This window comes from Triturus cristatus, chromosome 6 (assembly GCF_964204655.1).
Source record: "Triturus cristatus chromosome 6, aTriCri1.1, whole genome shotgun sequence".
NCBI classification, from domain to species: domain Eukaryota; kingdom Metazoa; phylum Chordata; class Amphibia; order Caudata; family Salamandridae; genus Triturus; species Triturus cristatus.
Window position 1 is genome coordinate 663951917 of NC_140589.1, and position 20511 is coordinate 663972427.

The window sequence follows — 20511 nt, forward strand, 5'->3', positions numbered from 1 at the left end:
TCCATCCCTTTTTTCCACTCTCGGAGCAGGGGAGCAGTTGTGGCCCCCCACATTCGTGCTACGTCCCTTTTCGCCGCCACCAGGGCCAACATAGTAAACATGAGGTGTGGTCGGCTCAGATCCACATATCTGGGTATGCCCAACAGTATGAATTTAGGGTCCAAGGGGATAGTTATTTCTAGAACCTTGTTCAGTTCCCTCAATACCTTCTCCCAGTCGGCCCGTATCTCGGTGCAGTCCCCGATAGTATGGTAGAAATCTCCCTGTTCATAGCCACATCTCTGGCAATTAGGGTCTCTGTCTTGTCCCATTCAGTGAATTCCGGCCCTGTCATAATAGACTCTATGTAATATTTTGTATTGGATGAGGCGGAGGCGGAATTTAACAGCCACTTCCCTGTGATGCATCAGTGCTGCTTGCCAATCTATGTTCTCAAGTGTGCCTAGGTTCTGTTCCCATGTCTCCCTCAGCCTACCCAACCTGTCTGGTGCATTGTTATTTAAGGTTCGATATGTGAGTGATACCGTCTTGGCAAGCACATGCTCCCGTAGCAGGCACCCCTCCAGTGGTGCGTAGTCCGGTAATGAGGAGGAGAGTAAGATCTCTGCCTGCCAAGTATTGCGCGTACTTGAAAAACTGTGAGGTATGCAATTCAAAGTCTGTCTGCAGTGAGCGGAAGCCCCTCAGTTTTTGGATCTCTTTTAGCCAGGGGCATCGCCAAAGAGGCGTCTGCCTAGTAGGTTTGCGATCCCATCCCATTGCCTTTGTTGCCCTCTCCCAAGCTACTATTGTGGCTTGGGTAGCCGGGAGAAGCCTCCCCCTACCCTGTCCCCCATAAGGATAATGCAGGTAGGTACGTCCCGCCATGGTTTCCCTTTCCAGTCTGTAGGTGTGATGGTGTGCCGTGGCGTGTATCCACTCATTCACCGGGGTTAGGTGTTCCGCCCAATAGTAGGTTTCTATGTCTGGCAGCGAAATCCCCCCCATTATATTGGTTACGTTGCAAAGTGGACAGAGCAATCCTTGATTGTTTCCTAAGCCATAGGAGGGAACGCAATTCCGCTTCAATAGCCCGGAAAGTTAGTCTCGAGAGGGGGAAGTACGCGTTTTGTAGCGCATATAGGAAGCGAGGCAAGACAATAATTTTCAACATAGCTGCCTGGCCTAGAATAGTGAGAGGTAGGTTTTTCCCATCTCCGCGCATCCTCTGCAAAGTTTGTAAGTACCCGGTGAATGTTCCTCTGGTAGTAGAGGGTCTTATCTGTAGTGAGGTAGATTCCTAGGTACGTTAACCCAGTATGAGCTTATTGGAGGTCCCCGGGGGTGGTAGGCCAAGTGGACAAGGTATCCGAGCTGTATATGGCAGACTTGTGCCAGTATCCTGAGTGAGTCCCATAGACATCCATGGTGGAGAACAAGGTAGGAATCGCGGTGTCTGGATGCGTAATATAGAGCAGGATATCATCCGCATATAGGGAGAACTTCTCTTCCCATGTGTCCCCCGGTGTAATGCGGAATCCGAAAACAGTGTTCTTTTACTCACAGTACATGAACTATGCTTATCTATGTACAAGGACAAAGTTGTTATAGGCGCACACCCAATATTTCTAACTAAGATAGTGTCTCCACTCCACACCTGTCAAACAGTACCTTTACTGGCTTTCTTTCAAAGCCCTAACATCTCTGCGGAAAGGGTACTACAAACTTTAGACATAAGTATAACAGTTACATACTGCATATAGCAGACTCAAGGCATTTGCAAGTCTGCACAATTCTTTTTTCTGTCACAGTCCTTACTCAACACAACCACTAGACATAGTAGTAACCAAGATGGCTAGTGGAAACAATTGACCTCTGTTACTCAGGGGCTGAAAAGACATTTGTATTAAAGCACAAACTTCATCCTACTAAGGAGAAGGGAGGTGGGCCAGTTTTACGCCTAGTGTATCTTTGCAAGACATCTGCAAAGCAGATACATGATCCTTGGAGACACTGCCACAAGACACTACTGTGCAGGTATCCACTCTCTTAAAGAGGTGGAGGTAGGGCAATCAGTAATAAAATATTTGTAGCATTTGTAGCTGTCGATGCACCTGCTCTACATACTATTGCTAACTACTTTTGGGCATGGGCATTTGGAAATGTATTTCAAAGAATTTCAAATCACAAGACCTGTTGTCCTCTTCCCTTGGTCAACAGTGCACCCACACACGGTCTCCACCCCAGATTATTTTCCTTTTAATGGGCACGTAGGGTAAGCTTAGCGCAGTGTCGTAGACCGAGTATGCTCTACATGGTAAATGATATAGAGCAAGTAACATCTGTGACCTCGCTGGCTTTCACAAGGAGGTGGGCACATGCAAATTTGCAGATTTACACTCTTCAAACAGATGGTTATAGGGTAAGTAAGCATTTTCTTTTGTAGCATATGTGACTGTAGATAGACATGCTCTGCATAGAATATAAAGCAAATGTTTGAAAGAATGTTCTCGATGGCCATCTAACGCATGTTGATGCTTCAAGGCATCTACACAATAACGCTTTGTGAAGGTGTGTAGCATAAACCATGAAGCAGCCTTGCAGATATCCATTAAAGGAAAATTACCCAAAAAGGCTAGGGTGGTCCCCGGTTTGTGGGTTTATCAGGCTCTAGGGGACACAGGGATCATATACTTGATTTTAGCATTGCTAGTTTGTACGCAAGTGTTAGACTGGCACCCTCTGTGTTGGTTCCCCTGACTTTTTGCATGTACCTTCTGCATTTTTGACTGTGTGCTGGACTTCGTTTTGTTGGCTTAGGTACTCTGGGCACTTTGCCACTGCTGATCAGGGTCAAAGTGCAAGTGCTCCCTGTGTAAATTGTCATTGTGATTGGTTTTCCATGATTGGCATATTTGATTTACTGGAAAGTTCCAAGTAAAGTGAACCAAGTCACATGGATCGCCCGAAGTCTCAGTCCGCTCAATTCTCATAATATTGCTCCTTATGATTGAATAACACCTCTTTACATTCTGGAACCAATAGATGGCTTTGTTGGTTAAAAAATCCTAGACTTACCTGCACTCCAGGGTAACTTTGGGGACTAGGGACAGGAAATTCTGGCCTTGGTTCAAGGATGGTGGTTCCAGTAACAGTATTCCATTAGGTGCCAACCCTCCCCTTTGCTGAAGGTAAAAGTGGGTAGGCTTGCCATGATCGTTACATTCCTCATTGGGTGCCCCACTGAGAGTGACTGTCTCCCTTGGGCTACCCCAACCTGGGTCACAACTGACCATCCAGCGCCCACCCCCCCCCCCGCCCCACCCCCCCACCAGCCACCCCTCCTCCTGGACAAAGCATCTGCATATGAGATGTCTTTTCTAACCTTCTAGAGTTACAGTGGGGAAAGGCTGCCCGGGGATACAGAAACTTGTGCTGGGGGAGGAACATGGGGTCTTGGAGGCATGTCCACCTGTGCTAGGTAAGGGATATGGGGTGCTGAAAACGTATTCTCCCCATAGACCTAAACAAGTGTGGTGATCTTAGTGATACTCTTTTGCACCATGAACTTGTCAATTTCCCCTTCCAGGGTTTTTATAACCAGTCTCAGGTCCCCGACCCCCATCCTTCAACCTCCTCCACTAGGCTGGATATCATGGTCACTGGTTACCTTCTCTTCCCCACCAAGCTCGTCGTCACCCTGAATGGAGAGAAGGGCAAGCCTATTTTCACATTGTACATCTGGATTAACCAAACCCAAAGCATTGTCCCCAGTACTCTGATCAACAGTACTTGAGTTTTGAGCTGTTCTTAAGGAAGTTTCATGGGAGAAAGATGCTGAATTTGGCAACTTAGTAAACATGTCAGGGACCCTCTTTGATTTCCTCTTCTTTGCGGGGCAGGGACTTAATTTTGGAGAAACAGATAAAGATCAGTGGGAGGATTTAATATCATCTCCACTTCCTACAGAAGGCCACCATTTCTGTCAATATCACGGTTCCCTCCTGTTGATTTGGGAACTTTCTTTGTAGTAGGAGGACTGTTAGCCACATCTTTAGCCTTCCTTTTTCCCATTTAATCTTATATTTTGAGAGTTCAATTGAATCAGGGGAAGAAAATCAACTTTGAACGCTCTTCTATACTAATGCACGGCCTGTTAGATCAACAAAAGGAACAATTGAAATAGCCAATATTTCTAACAGTATCTTTTGGGCGAGATGCCAGAGGGTGGCCCAGTCCAGCCTTCTCCTGGCTCTGACCGGTATGGATGGGCCTGCCCTTGGCCAGGGCACATCTTGCCCTGCTGGAGATTGTTGCGCCGATAACCTTTCGGCTGGAGCCTGGCATGGAACGCCGGCACATCTTGGTGCAAAGACGGGTGGGGGATGAAGTCTCTGAAGTCTGCCTGCTCCTGCGGCTGTGTTTGCAAGTATCCCACACTCTGGGAGAGTGTTGCTTTGATCACAGGCAGGCATGGCGCATCGGTGCCTCCTGGCGCAAAGCCTGGTGGAGGATGATGTCCACGGAGTCTATCCGGTCATGTGGCAGTGTTTGCAAGTGCCATGGTAGTACAATTTCATAATGAGCTGGGTTCACAAAGATACCGAGAGGAGTCAGAAATGTGCTCCCGTAGTACTGCTATAAATTTTCAAGTCCATCTTTTTTTTTTTCTTTCTTTCTTTTTTAGTAATTCTCCAAGGATTCCTGGAGTATTTCTGGAAATCAAAATCTGTGGGAGTTTCGAATATTGGAGTACCTGCATGTATAGAATTTTTACATTCAATGTGGTGACTAGGTGCATAATTCTGTATGTATAAATAGAATAAAAGCCAGAAGTAAATTTGAATATGATAAATCCATCCTGAAATGCCCTTCAACCCATGCTTATTACAAAACTTGCGGGTGCAGACATTTCACCATTTTGGTATAATTGCCCCATTTGCAGATAATCTTTGCCCGTGGTAAAGCCTGTCCGTCCTCTTTCTCAGAATCAACATTGAGAATTTTCAAGTACATAGTGGGAATTTTGCACAAATAGGCTAATCAGCACAGTATGATTTATCAGGACTCGGACCAAATCAACTGCCTGTATAGCAGGTGAGAGGAGATGCTCTTACCAAGCAGTACTTCTTTTTAAATTGAAGCAAAAATAATGCTTTTTCAGTGCTTTTTCTAATGTTGTTTGTTCCCTTTGCAGTATTTTCCTGGCGCTGACGAGTCTCTGCAGTATCCTTGCCAGTATTCAGATGAAGGCCAAAGTAATTCTGCCACCAGTACAGGTATATTCTGTAAAGAGAAACTGACACTGATTTTTAAAATATATTTTCCAGTATTTTGTGTTTTTATTTATTCTCAAATAAGCTGTATCAGATAAACTGTGTTTTTATGCTGCAACGCTATATTGGTGGCTGAAAGCAATGGAAAACAAACTGCTTTACACAAAAACATGTACTTTTATCGCACATGTTGCTGAAACTGTACGTTTGGAGAGCATAGGGAAGTGATAATCCTGTATATGCCTCTTTTCTGTTTCCAACTTGGGCACGGGATATTGTTTCTTCTCTTGCATTGATTCACAAGGCCTTTATATATTTGGGATCAGGGTATGTAACAGCTATAGACTTCAAAATGCAATAGCATGATCATGCCAGTCCTTATTTTTGGGGCTGCTCCATTGATTGAGCAACAAAGTTTAACCTTTCCTATGCTGTGCGCTTCCTTATGGAAAGGTGATCAGGAATCCTGCCTCCTCTGTGCTGTACCTGAAGTTTATAGACTGACACATTAAGAGCAAGGGTTTCCTACCTTGTATATTCAAGGCTATGGGGGTGGCTTTGACATATCACGAGGCACACACAAATATCACATGGCTAGGGTGTTGTTGTTGTGCCCTCTACAGGACTATTGACTTATCTTGTTCCTTGAATGTCTTATAAAAAAAGCACTTGATTTACCAGAACACCGTATTCAACTATACACGTGCATGCCTTATTTGCCTTCTCTAATATTTAGAAGAGCATTCTTAATACAGGTATAAGACCGCTACCTGATCTTTTCTAGGCTCATTTATAAACCCTTGCAACCATAGCCTCTTGCATTATAAAGCTTAGCTCTGTTTTTTCTGACATGGACATCAGTGAGCAGGGAAAGGGAGCTTTGTGCTCTTTTCATGGCCCAACCTTTGTAAAGAGTTTTTGTCGGTTTGGGATCAAGAAGGTTAATGCTTTCTTTCTAGAACTGATTGGATTCCTCGGCACTCTTATTTCATTTTCCCATTTAATATATAGTTTATAGAGGTTGGAACAAACACTACACTTTTATCAAATACATTTTTTAAAAACCATCAACATTAGTATAAAGTTCTACCTAGTATCAGTCGGTGTTAAGCGGTTATTGTGATTTATGAATGACTTTCTTCGATAATTTCAAGACTGAAACATCGCAGCCCCGGCATTGTTTTAAATGTTCTACAATTAATTTACATGGTTGTTGTCAAATCAGTTAGGCAAATTAACCAGTTTTACATTCATCTGTGTTTTTTTATAACTAGACCAGCCTCTGGTAGTGCAGTAAAGTTATACAATCTGTGTGGTGATTTGATCATATAACAGTGAAGCAAAATATACATGTAAACGGTAGTTACGTTCTATCATGCCAGGCCATATAACGTCACCTTTAATAATGATGAGCTTGTTTCAAATAGAAATTATTGATGTCAGATTCTAATTCATACTTGGTTCTGGTTATTTTAAATATTCGATTCCAGCCTTTTTTCTCTTGAGTATTTAGCTCCAGGTCCTCGAGGAATTATTGCTACCATCTTAACTTTCAACCATATGGTCTATTGATGGGCAGCTATTGCAATTCATATATATAATTATATATTGCAGAGGTTTTGGTGCGGCTTTGCAGATTTCAAATACATCTGGGGCAGAAGAAAGGGAGGTAAAAAAGTGACCTTTCTCATTTGAGTTCCCATATGATTCTTTGCTCTGACACAGAAAAAATGCTTGATGGAATTCCACCATACTTGGCATGAAAATCAAATTTTACTCAAGGAAGTGCCTTTGATTGGTTTGCTGTAAATCAGTTCAGTAGTTCTTAAGAAATGTACATTAGAAAAGTGTTTTTTTGTTGGACTCAAATTGAATTGAGCTATCAACCAGTATAAATATATCTAGAACATTGATCTACGAATGTTCTGCGAACCTGATTTCGCAGACCATTTAAGAACCAAATAATAAAAATGAAAAAATCCCATTGGGTGAGAGAGCTGGTTTTCCTGCCATCCATTTTTAGTACGTGGACCCAAAGCTCAGTCATTGGCTAGCCGCAACTGCAAGAAAACCTTTGATGCTGCCATTGCCAGACAAAGGGACTAGGACCTTTTGTCCTGAAAACGTCAAATTAACCAGCCTTTTGGGGGGCAGTTTGAGGATCCCCTGCTCACCTGGGTAAGGCGGCCCCCCCAAAAGTACCCCCTCATTTCAAAAGGCAGTTTTGCCGTAGAGTTTGTCAACACTCATGCTGGGTTCACATACTCTGAGGTCTGCGCATCCATAGCAAGTGATATCAAAGATTGTAGACATTAGAGGGTTTGTGGGCCCGCAACAACGATCCCCTCAGGACGGTCACAAGCGTACATGGGACAGTGTTTAAACCCCTAAAAAATGCTTTTCAAATAAAAATGGTCATGGCTCAAGGACAACCCTCTCTGTGCATGGCAGAAGTTATGGTTAGCCTGGATTATGTCACCTTAGCATATATTTTGAACAAGCAATGGAAAAGCTAATAGGCCTCACCAATGCGAGATCTATTGGATTTGTCAATGTTTTTTTAGCCATTGAAGGGGCTAAGAGCACAACAGGTAGACAATTGATTTCATATTAAGGAAAATCTTTGACCTCAGTCCTTTAAGTTTTCAGAGAACTTCTTGCCAAGCCTCCGGAACGTTCTCTTTTCTCTGGAGCACACTGATTCACTTAATGGATGGTATTGTATTGTGGTATTTCTATAACGATTAGTCTTCGTGGTCCGATTCTGCAGAATAAGAGGCTGTCAGCGAATTCTGAATTAGAGTGGAACAGAGCCATTTCTTCTAACAATTCATTAAGGCCAGTGTGCATAAAAATCCAGGTGAACCGTGCTTAACGTGTGATCTTAAGCGTTAGGGTATGTGTTTTGGGATGTCCATAAAGGTTATCACAGCTATCCTTGCAATACAAAAAGGAAACAAAAACCCATCTAGCCAACACCCAAGTTTAAGGGGCTACTACAAAGGGTTGTGTTCAAGCATGTCCTAAAATGTGCATCTATAGAAAAGGAGCACCGCAGCAAATGTGATAAGGTGAAAATTCTAAGATTTCATTTTTTTTTTAACCTCAAAGTGGTTGGAAAACTGTGGATGTGCTGATCGTTAAAATTTGCAGGGGCTTTTTTGTACATTTTTCTTTGAATTGGTTAAACATTTTTATTTTTCTATCTACGCCGTTTGGAAGGTAAGAACCATTGTATCTGACTGGATGATGGGAAACTTTGATCGGGATAACTAACCTTGGGAATCTGGTCAAAGATTACCTAAGGTTGTAAGGGAATGGCTTTACGGCGAAAGAGATTGTTAGAAATGTAGAGCGCTTAACACGAGTAATAGCAAAATAGCGGTTTATTACTACAAAGATTACATCTGATCACCGTTTCAGTTGTACGTGGATGGTTTTATTATTCAGTGCTTGATCATACTTCTCAGCCTTTTACGGGGTCCAGAGAAGGTGGTACTCTCCAAATGAGGTCACTTTAAGCCACAGAGAAGTGATGTTATTCAAAGTATGCAGTTAACAAAAAGAGGTAGAATCAGTAAAAACAAATAAATAACATGCCAGAAGAGAAGTTGGAAATTCTCTTTAGGCATAAAAGGGAATAAATGATCCACGTGAAGGAGGTAAACTTCCTACCTTAGCACTTCAAAGTAGCCTTAGAGCTGCAGAAGACATTTGACAAAAAGCCTGCATAACATAATATCAAGAGTTAACTTTGTCCATTGAACAGCCCTTCTGTACATACCCGTGAACAGGGTTGTGGAATGTAATACAAATATCTACTTGTCCATGGGGCAGGTTGCTTCATAAATCTACTTGTCCTGTAAAAAAAATCCATTTGTCCCTTTTGTGCCATGTAATGCGGTGACAAATAATGGCAGCAATCTCATTAAATAAGAGCTCTGAAATAGCCTCTCTGATTATGCCAGGGTTCCTTCCACTGTAGGGCTCAAATACTAGCAATTCCCTCATGTTGCCACGTTTCTGCATATCTACATACTGGTGCTGAAGGTAAAGGTAAACAACAGTTCCAGGGTTGGAATGCCCTTTTGAGTCTGTGGAAACCTACTAACTTGCATGTTTTAAGGGTTTTCACCAACTCTTCTCTAATCTTTTCCCATACTGAGAAAGGTTGGACAATGGCAGACATAAAACTTTTTTCAGGGTTGGACAAAAAGTGGTTGGAGGGAAAGTGAACTTGCAAACACTTAGATTTTCGAATGAGCAAATCTACACCTGCATATTTGCTCATGCTAAAATGCAGTTCACAAATATTTTCTAGGAGTACTATTTCTTGGCCTACTTCTGTAGTCCTTGCGAATTCACAAAATCCGTATATCTGCATTTAATGAAAGGACATGGGTGTGCTTTTGAGACTTTATTTAATAATTGGGCCCCTAATTAGGTTTGGTGTTAACTATGACCTTTTGTGTGTATTAAAATTCTCTCTCTCTCTCTCGGCTAACTTCACTGAGTGACAGCATTCTGTTCTTTCACAAGGAGCATATCGACCCAGTTGTGTTGTCCATTGCCAGGAACTGCTGTGGCAATGTGTGTATTGAGACCAAAACAATTTTTGCTTTTGCTAAAATTTGTTATAATGGTGAGGGTCTGGCAGCTCCCACACCAATAAGGTTTTACATAAGCCATGCCAAAACATGTCACGCCTTGACAAAACCAAAAAGCTGACCCACTGGCTTTACCAGTACTTGTTTATTTTTTTGTTTCCCATAATCTTATTATAACTGGTTACACTGATTTACCATTATAGATATTTTTGGGAAATACTAGCATATATCAGCATATCTTACTAATGCTGCAAAGAAATTGTACCTAAACTTTTACAGAAGTTTAGCGAAATGTTTTTGCATTTTTTTGTGAACATTTTATTATGAAAGCAAAGAATTCTCAATCTTGCTTTCAAGCTTCTGCAAATATTTGCATCTAATCAGAGAGTATTCTGGGAGCATAAAACATAGCCTCATGTTGCTAAACATTGAAAGTGTGTGTAAACATTTTTATACTGGAACCACTATCAGTAGTGCAGTCGGAGCTTACAACATCTACTTAGAGCGTTCACTCTAATAATAAAGACTGCATTAATGAGCCATAAATACAAGTTTGAACAGCATTAACACATGTATACAAATATTACCTTAACTGCAGACAATGCTCTTCCCTGATCCATTATGTGGTACTATAAATAGGCAGCCAAAGGGCTTGTGCTGTAGGGGCTTGGGCCAAAGGACAAAATACACATGAAAACTTGTTGTTCTTGACCCCAAACAATATGTCCCGGGCGTCAGGCTATAGGAATTCCACATCCCTGCCGTGGATATGTACCACTGTTTGATGCTTTCAGAGAAAGACCCTTTGAGACGATAATGTGCAAGTTACGATTTGCAAGGCTGTTGTGCTAATTATGGTCCTAACCATAAGTTGCCCCTTTTTTGTTTTCATTTGTAACCATAATTGCACTTTGTGTTTTTAAGTGAATATTTACTGTGTATGTATTAAAATGTGTGGGGGCTAGTTAATTCATTCTGTTTTATTTGGGTCTGAAGTAATAACCATTTAACCTTTTTAAAATGTTTGTTAAAAAAAATCATACATTCTTTTACAGGCTCCTTTTTTGACAGTAATAAAAGTGATCCTAGTAATGAACTAGGGGATTACCCAGCAAGTAACAATGATACAATGAAACGCTTGGAGTCAAAACTGGCACAAATCAAGACTCAGTCCAAGCAATCGGTAAGCAGTAAGACTGTCCATCTGAAATTATTGTGTTTTGTCTAAATATACCTTTTAATTTATATGCAGGTTTTGCGAAAGTGCAAGAAGTTAGCTTTGTATTAACATATAGTTACTTTTCTGTATTGTGCATGCTATCCTGTATGGTTGAAAGTTGCCATATAATGAACTTGCCATTGAGGTATGAACTACAAGTAACTTTCTTGCTTTGGTAGACTCTCTCAAACTCCATCTTCTACTTTTGGTTGAATATAATATATTATAGCAGGTCTACATTTATTACAGAGGCAAACCCGTGATCAATGGTACTGCTCAATATTTATAGATCCCCTTTCATTTCTATCTTCTCCTTTTTTATTTTGGGAATGTAGTGCAGCTCAACATACAGTATTACAACTGTTTGCTTCCAATTCATTTCATTTTTGCAGTGCGCTGCATCCTGTGTGTCCACTGCGTATAAACAGTCTTGGAATGGTATTGTCTATAGTTTATCATTGTTTTGCCTTTCCGAGACACAGTGCATTGCTTCTAATCATGGTAGCAATATTGGAACTTGAAAACTATTTACGATTGCACTACAATACAGCCGTTCGCTACTGTTTAATATTATTTTTTATTACAAGCATCCATTTGCCACACAACAGCGTTTTTTTCTGTGCTTATTGAGTGTGTTTTATTGTGTGATCTGATAGTAAGTCTTGTCAAATGCAGACCAAAACCAAACAGTGGATGATCTCCTCTTTCTGTTACCAAGCTGTTAAACTTGTTGTGTTGTCTTCACACGTGAGGATTTCTAGGAACTCGCTGGGACCCTTTATCCGATTCCTCATTGTTTGTGGAATTTTTCCTGGTGAGAAACATGTACTGTCCATGCCATTAACAATGCCTGCCTTCATTAGATGCCAGGTCGACAGTTTTATGCAAAGGCATCTGCCAGCCACACCTGAAGGATAGGTTAGGGAAAATCATATGCTGTATATCTTTGTGCTAATGTATTGGCAACCCCCATATGGTTCTGATTTGTGATGTATTGTGGGTGGATGTGAAAGGGAGCTATTCCAGAATATTTTAACGTTGACATCTACTTGAAGTATTGCAGAAAAAATAGATTTTGTTTCTGAACACTGCCACTAAATGATGGGATAGTTCAAATGATTGCAATCTGCTTCAAATGTCACAATTTACCACCCAGTCGTCTATTGGCATTACCCTAAATTTCATTATTAGCCAATACTCCAGCAACACAAATAATTCTTATGTTAGTATACGATTGCACGCCGATTTTAACTTGTGATATTTTGGGGATTTCAGCATTTGTGTTTTTCAATGTTTTCAGGGTGAGTCTGGTCGTTTGAGTTTGCCTCCTTCTCGTGGTGGGAGTGTGGAGAGTCTGCATGATGTTCGAGGACGTCCACCATCCACTCTTGTTCCGACAGAAAGCAAGAGGATGAGTGCAGACATGTCAGAATTAGAAGCGAGGATTTCTGCCTCTGCAGGTACATTAGGAATAATGAATGAACAGAGTGGAATTTTCAGACTACATAAAGTAACAATTCTAAGAACTATGTAAACTGATACGCTAGCTTTTAGAAGTACGTCACCAACTGATCTCATTTGTGTTTATTCATTAGCAGTGAAAGTAGTTTATGGGCTTTTTCTTAATCGATGTACTGTTTACCCACACTTGTGTTAAGTATAAAAACCAGCTGTGATAAATTCACTTGGTAGCAAAGCTAAATGGAAAATATATACAAAGTTCTTGCAGTGTTCATTTGGTTGATCTCTTCAGCTCCAGTGACCCCATCCCCATTCTCAGAGATCTGAAGTAACCCGGTATATCCAGAAAGAAACTAGAGTTCGAGGCATGTGAGCTGTAGATCACATGCTTTTCATACTCCTGCAATTTAGTGTCTGGTCCGGATGTTTGCAAGTTGTTTTTCTTTGAAGAAGTCTTTCCAGTCACGAGGTAGGTGATTCCTCCTTTCTGTGATAGTGCGCATGGGCATCTCCTCCATTGATAAATTGTTTTTTCCGCCACTGGGTTCGGACATGTATTGCTGCGCTCCGCTTCGAAACCGTTTGTTCGGGTTCCCCACTGTGCGCAATCCACTCTACCGGTGTTGGAGAAAAATAAGAAGGACACCGACAGCCAAGGCCATGGGTGCCCTACATCCTCCATCTGCCCGCATCTCCTTTTGCCTCATGCAATGCCATGAGTTGGCCAAAACCACCACCCCTGAAACATTCACATCCTTCCCCAGACAGCAGCAGCAACAAACACCCTTTTGGGGTTAGTACAGGGGAGGATGCAAGGGCAACAACGGACAGGGTGAGGGAAAAGGCGCAGCCCCCTAATGGGCGAACCTGCCAAGCAATGACTCCCCTGCAAAGCAGTGACTCCCTTACCCTGATCATCGAACACCTCTCAAGGGAAGATTGCAGGGGACTCTGCCCCACTTGGCTGTGATTACCTTGGACCAATGTGTTCTAGACATTATAGCTGAGGGGTACTGCCTAGAGCTCACACTAACCACATCAAATATCTCCCCATTGCAGACACAGACTGTCCTCTGAACATCAGCGTTTCCTAATATAGGAGATGCATGCACTACTCAGCAAAGGGCTATAGAACTCAGACCAACCCAACACCTCGGCAAGGGACTGTACTCCTTAAACTTCCTTATCACCAAAACGGACTGGTCCCGAAGCCCATGCGCTGGGCCCCTCGACAAGTAAATTCTGTCAGAGCACTTCCACATGGTGACACTCCAGGATATGTAATTCCTCTACTACATCAAGGCGACTTCATGACCACTCTTTACCTGAAAGATACCTACTTTCAAATAACAGTCCACCTTGCGCATTGAAGGTTCATCTGGTTTGTGGTAAGTGGTCAGCATTATCAGTACAACGTGCTGCCCTTTGGAGTACCACAGCTCCCAGGGTGTTTGTAAAGTGTGTTGCAGTGGTAGCCACTCAGCTCAGAAGAAGCGGCGTCAACGTCTTTCCTTGCCTGGGTGATTGGCTGATCAAGAGCACCACGCAGCAGCAATGCTTCATGCACACTTAAGCCACCATACATCTCTTGCACAGCCTAGGCTTCACAATCAATGCAATTAAATCCTATAATAGCCCCTACAAGACAGCCCTTTCTCTGGGCTGAACTAGACTCTTGTCCAGGGAATGCATAACCCAACCAGCAAGGGTGCCACCATTCTAAATGCTACTACCTCTTTTTCAGCCACATCACCAGGTAACGGTCAGACTTAATGCGCCTACTCTGTATGATGGCCTCTTGTATTGCCATAGTCCCACATGGCAGATTACATATGCATCCGTTGCAGTAGTGCCTAGCAGCACAATGGTCACAGGAAGAGGGTCAATGGCAGAATCTAGTATTGATCTGGGGCGACACTCCTCACTCTCTGCAGTGCTGGAATGTCAGCAGCCTGTTGTAGAGGTAGTCCTTTCTGGATCTCGTTCCGCAAATGACTATCACCACAGACGCCTCACTCATCGATTGGGGCGTACACATGCAGGAACTGACTGTACAAGGTGTATGTACACATGATCAACAGGGTCTCCGCATCAACCATCTGGAGCTGTTAGCAATCCAGCTAGCCCTCAAAAGTGTTCCTTCCTCTTATGCAGCAAAGGGTATTTCTTGTCAGGGCAGACACCACAACTGACGCATTTTATTCACAGAAGCAGAGTGCCACATACTCCCTTCAGTTGTCTGCGCTAGCTTGGAGAATTTGACGGTGGACGATCTTCTCATACAATGCATACCCAGGGTGGACAGCGACTTTGAACTCCACCTACAAGTCCTACCCTCATTCTTCCACCTTGAGGTTCTCCAGTATTGAATCTTTCATAGATTTACATGCTTGTATCTTCCCCGTCGTCATGGTGGGAGTCTCACGGTAAAGGAAATAAATAGCTAGGGAGGCAGGCAGAGGCGCGCAGGTATGGGGAGGGAGATAGGCCAAGCAGGACTCTTGCCAGACTGATTGCTCCTCGCACACAGTCGAACTACATACACACTATCTATGATAACACCGGACGTCTAGTAGTAGGCCAAGAGGCGGTGTTAGGCGCCTTCGCAGACTTCTATGCTGCCCTGTACACCTCAAGACAGCCCACGACACCGGCGTCACTGCGGGACTTCCTTGACTCCATAGCACTCGTGTGGTTCAACAACAACCACAGACAATACATGGACCTCACAGTTACAGTGCAAGATATCGCCCAGGTGATTAAAAGCATGCCGGCCAATAAAGCTCCTGGCCCAGATGGCCTGACCACCTCCTTTTATAAAACCTACGTGGCTGAACTAGCGCCGAGACTACACTCTGTGTTTGTCGAGGCTCTCGAGTCAAATTCCCTCCCAGACTCCATGCGTGAGGCTCTCATTGTCACGCTCCTCAAGCCAGACAAAGATGACCAGCAGCTGGACTCTTACAGGCCCCTGTCCCTTATAAACGTAGATGCCAAGATATACGCAAAAGTAATTGCCGATAGATTACAACCGATGTTGCCGATGATAGCGCTCCCAGATCAATCGGGATTCATCCCTGGCCGAGCAACATCACATAATCTCAGAACGATCTTTTCGGTCCTTCACTATTTACACCCGTCAGTACAGGCAGCGGTGGTGTTTTTGGACGCCACCAAAGCCTTCTACTCCTTAGAATGGCCCTACCTCTTCAGTGTACTGAGGCGGATGGGATTCAGCCAAAACTTCCTGACCCTTATCAAGCTCATTTACACGAAACCCAGAGCCCGAGTGAGCGTTAATGGTCTCGTCTCCAAGCCATTCGATGTCTCGAGGGGTACTAGGCAGGGCTGCCCTCTGTCCCCGCTCCTCTTTGCGATTGCGATGGAGCCACTTGCGGCTCGAGTTCGGCAGCACCACACTGCCAGGGGCATCGGATTTAGTGCTAGAAGCTTACTGATCTCGCTGTACGCGGACGATGTCACCTTGTACGTCCTGAACCCTAAAGACAACCTGAGCCCACTACTTCGAGAATTTGTGAGATTTGAGGGTTTGGCAGGGATATCCATTAATTGGTCGAAGTCAGTGGCCTTCCCCCTGACGGAGAGCACTGTTAGACCTGCCCCTGACTACCCCCTCAGGTGGGAGACGGAAGCTGTCAAGTATTTGGGCATCTGGATCAGCCGAGATGTGCAGGAGTTGTGGTCGCTGAATTTTGGTAGGGCGGTGGACTGGTTGGAAGGAAAGGTCGAAGTCTGGAATAGGCTACCGCTGTCCCTGGTCGCTAGAATTGCACTGGCCAAAATGGTGGTCCTTCCCAAATTCTTGTACTTGTTCGTCAACGTACCACTACCTATGACAACGCACTTCCACACCCGGGTCCGCTCACTACTGCTGAAACTGGTGTGGGCCGGCGGCCAAGCCAGAGTCTCCTGGGACCTACTCACGCTTCCGCTCCGACAGGGAGGCCTGGGGGCCCCGGACTTGAAGCTCTATTCACTCTGTGCACAAGCTCAGTTCCTGCATTTCTGGGCCTACCCCACCCCCTACCAGCCGCATGTGGCGGTGGAACTGGCAGTGGTCGCCCCCTTGCCATTACGAGTGGCACTATATGGAGAGGTTACGTGCCCGTCGCGTGGTGTAGACACAGTGGAAATGGTCCGCTGGTCCTGGCGTGAACTTCGGAAACGAGCTGGTCTCTCCCTGCTTTATGCGCCGGCGGTTCCTCTGAGGGGCAACCCGATGCTGCCTTGTTTGACGGCAAGAGGTGACGTCCTCACTATCCGTGGGAATCGACTTCTCACCTTCGCTGACCTATATCCAGATGGCTCATTTTTCGAGATGCCTGCGGATGGGGATGACCAGCCCTGCACGTTTGCTGACAAATTACTATATCATTCCCTTAGGGAATCTTGCAAGAAGATAGGACCGTGCTTCCCGGAAGAGCCTTGCGCACTAGCCGCCCTCCAAAACTTGCTCTCACGACCTTCCCCTAAGAAGCTGGTGTCCAGATTATATAACTGCATGCAGGAACAAGCCCCGGTGACAGTAGCCACGGCCGAGACCGCTTGGGCTGAGGACCTGGGGGACCAGCTGCCGGATGACGCATGGGAGTATTGCTGCGCGCAACTCACAGCTCTATCCCCTAGTTACCGACTGCGGCTTATCCACTTCAAATTCCTACACAGATACTACCGCACTCCGACACTACTACGCCGTATGGGTATCCGTGAGGATGCCTCTTGCTGGAAATGTGGGGGTGACGATGCCACCTTTATTCATGTGGCTTGGAGCTGCCCCAAGCTGAGGGCATACTGGTCAGGGATCTTCAATGCCATCAATCAAATCACACAAAGGAGTGACTCACCGTCTCCACTGCTGGGATTGCTGGGGTATGTTAAGCACACTGAGCCCTGCGACCGGAAACTACATGCATTACTCCTGTTATATGCCAAACGACAGATCGCTATACACTGGGGCAGGCCGGCCCTCCCCACGCTTGAGAGCTGGATCAGGGATGTGACTTACGGCCACACACAACTGACGCACTATTGGGAGACCATGCCCACCGCTTCCAGACCCACTGACATATGGGGCCCGTTTGTACAGTGGACTACAGAACGCACGGCCCCTGACTCCACAGGTACCTCACGTGCTACGAGTATTTCAGACGACATGGGCTAAAGGTACGCGCTGCGTAGGTTAATGATAGGGGTCCCGCTGTCCCGCGCTTACACTGACAGGAACTGCCCAGACGCAAGTTTTGCGTTTACTGCCTCCACTGACCCGGATGGAGTCCCCTGCCCCCCCCCCCCCCGTCCTACTGGTCCTCCTGTGGACAATTCACTGCCCCTCCCCCCCACCCCATACGTCCTTCGCTAATTCGTACACAGCCAAGATGCCTTTCCGTGCCCGCCCTGAACATGGCTGGCCCTCTATCTGGACAACCTGTGGCGGGCCCGCGCGACCCCTTTGTGAACTGGAGTGTTGTATGGATGCTGTTTCCAAGTACTTGCACCTATGTTTGAAGTTTCTGGTTTAGCTTGTTGGGGGGTCCTGTTGGGAGAAACATGGTGCTGACAGACACATCCTTTTTATAGGCTGCTGCAGCGGGTGGTTGACTGCTGCTTACTCGGGGGCGGCTTCATTGATTTTCGCTATCTTTCAATTGTCAGCAGCACTGTAAGAAAAGTAAGACCGTTTACTCGCTAGAGATGCACTGTAAACACTGAAGATTTTATTGTATCTTAAGTTTACCTCTGAATGATCAACCCGGCCGGATGATGGCCTCTGAGATATTTTTATGTAATCTTTGTATAACCTACCTGATAGCGTCCGGCCTCCGGGTTGTTGGCGTGACGCAGTGTGCATCATCTATTTCATTTGTTCATAATAAATGTCTTACCACAAAAAAAAAAAAAAAAAAAAAAAGGAAATAAATAGCAGTAAAAAGAAAAAACTCCCTAGGTACCATAGATCAGCTTAGACTTTGGTAGCCCAGTACCATCATTATGTGGTCCAAATGCCAGCCAATGAGACGCCAGCCCTGAGATCACACTCCCCAGCAGAGCCACCATACCTTAGATTTCCAACCGCCGTCGTATGAGAAGGAGTCTCCCTGAGCTTTGCTCAGTTTGTTCCCTTGGTTGAACTTTTGACCTGTATTTTCAGCATTTCCTTTGGAACTGAGGTATTGTTTTTTTCTTCAAGCTTACTTCAAAATGTCTGAAAACTCTAAAAAGAGGCTTTTAAGACCTTGTAGGTCTTGTGGGGAGGCCAGGTTGTTCTCTAAGGACCCCCACAAGGACTGTTTATACTGCCTCTATCCAAAGCACGTCCCTAAGGAGTGCAAACATTGTAGGACTTTTTCAGCTAAGACGCTCAAGGATAGAGAGGCACGTTTGTTATTGTGGCTCCAGAAGAAAAAGGCCACTTCAGATCCTGATTCTGAGGATGATTCTAAGGCTCACTCACTACTCTTCTAAACGCAAGGGAGGAGCTTCTGAGGCGAAAACTGATTCAAACAAGCAATAGGTCTCGCATTTACGCAAGTTTGAGCTTTTGGCATTGTAAATGACAATGCATTTTTTTATGATTTGGTTTTTAAAACCTAAATAAAAGGCATTGCCATTTACAATGCCAATAGTTCAAACTCTCATATATGCGAGACCTTTTGCATGGCAAATGCTTGTCTGGGAATGATAGCAACTCTGCCTGCTGGTGAGTGCAGAGGAGACAGGTTGCAAACATAGAAAACAGAAACACACTTGGCTTCTCGATAATTCACTGTTAGCTTTGCATACTAGCGTCTACCATTTTAAAGCGTAGTAAGCGCTATATAAATACAATTACAATGTTTAGCTTAAAGGATGGAAAAGGCCAGTGGTACTTAAGTACTAGGCAAGCGAACGTACTTAGTTACGTGTGTGCGTTTCATATATAATACAACTCGAATACACTTTACGTCAGTAGGGGCAAGAATCTGCTGAGCAGCTGTTGCACATGCGCAAGTTAGTATCCAACATGGTTGTAATGGGTTTAAACCTCCTATCTTGCAAGGGCGACTACTTCCGGTCTGAGCACTTTCAATGTAACACTCAGTCCCGTTGTTGAGATTCTCATTTGTCGCAGAGAGCCAGGGTGTAGAGAAGTGGCAAGAGGTGAAGAGAGGGTAAACTGTGCTTTCAGAATTCCATGGCTCGCAGATCTGAATCTGATCGGAACCTTTGGGGAGGAGGAAGATGTGCCCGAGGAGCCAGAGTCCGAATCTGGCAGAGGGAAGGTGAGAGGTGTGGAACAGGGTGGCATACATAAAATCTAGCAATGCAAATTTCAAAAAAATTATTGAATCTTGCATTGCAAGAAATACTGGAATTTCCGAATTACGTGGGTGAAATCCCAAGTGCCCAAAAGAAAAATGTTTAGAAATCCAAAAGCATGTTATTGTTCAAGAAAGACAAACATGGGGAAAAAAATAGATTTGAAAGCAAAATGTGCATTTTTTGTTCATGTTTAATACGTCTAAACCCCACATTGCTAAATAGGAAAAAATGCATTGCAATAGTTGCAATTCATGCAGCGCTTTGTAAAAACTCGGGAAACAACACTATTAAGCAAGAGAACCGGTGGGATTTCTTCTTCCTATGATCCTTTTTACTTATGAGCGAACTTGCTAGGAATCAAATTCGTGCTCTTGGATTTACAAAGACCAACTTTCGCCAGTATAAAGCGCCCCAGGTACCAATTAAATGCTGCCGGTTTGTACGCTGGAACTAATTATTGGTCATAAAAGGCTAATAACAAAAGAGATCGAGTATGTGTGTTCCCTGTGTGTGGCAGTGTCCTCCATCTGACTGAAGTTAAAGACACTCTGAGTGCACGAGGATTACTTCACGACAACCCTTCCAGAAATACCTCACTGTCTGGAGGTTAATCCTTTGTGTTATTATCATCTCATGGTGGTCCTTCTGC

At 44.3% G+C, this 20511-nt stretch overlaps 1 protein-coding gene across 7 annotated transcripts in view; it reads left to right on the top strand.

The window, feature by feature from the left end:
- MAP3K7 (mitogen-activated protein kinase kinase kinase 7) overlaps positions 1-20511 on the top strand; it is a 324585-nt gene that overhangs the window by 170383 nt on the left and 133691 nt on the right. For all 7 annotated transcript variants that reach the window (XM_085611146.1, XM_085611151.1, XM_085611147.1 and 4 more), the window contains exons 9-11: positions 5177-5258; positions 10918-11045; positions 12382-12541. In XM_085611146.1, the coding sequence (XP_085467272.1) occupies positions 5177-5258; positions 10918-11045; positions 12382-12541 (370 nt within the window). The remainder of the gene's footprint in view (positions 1-5176; positions 5259-10917; positions 11046-12381; positions 12542-20511) is intronic.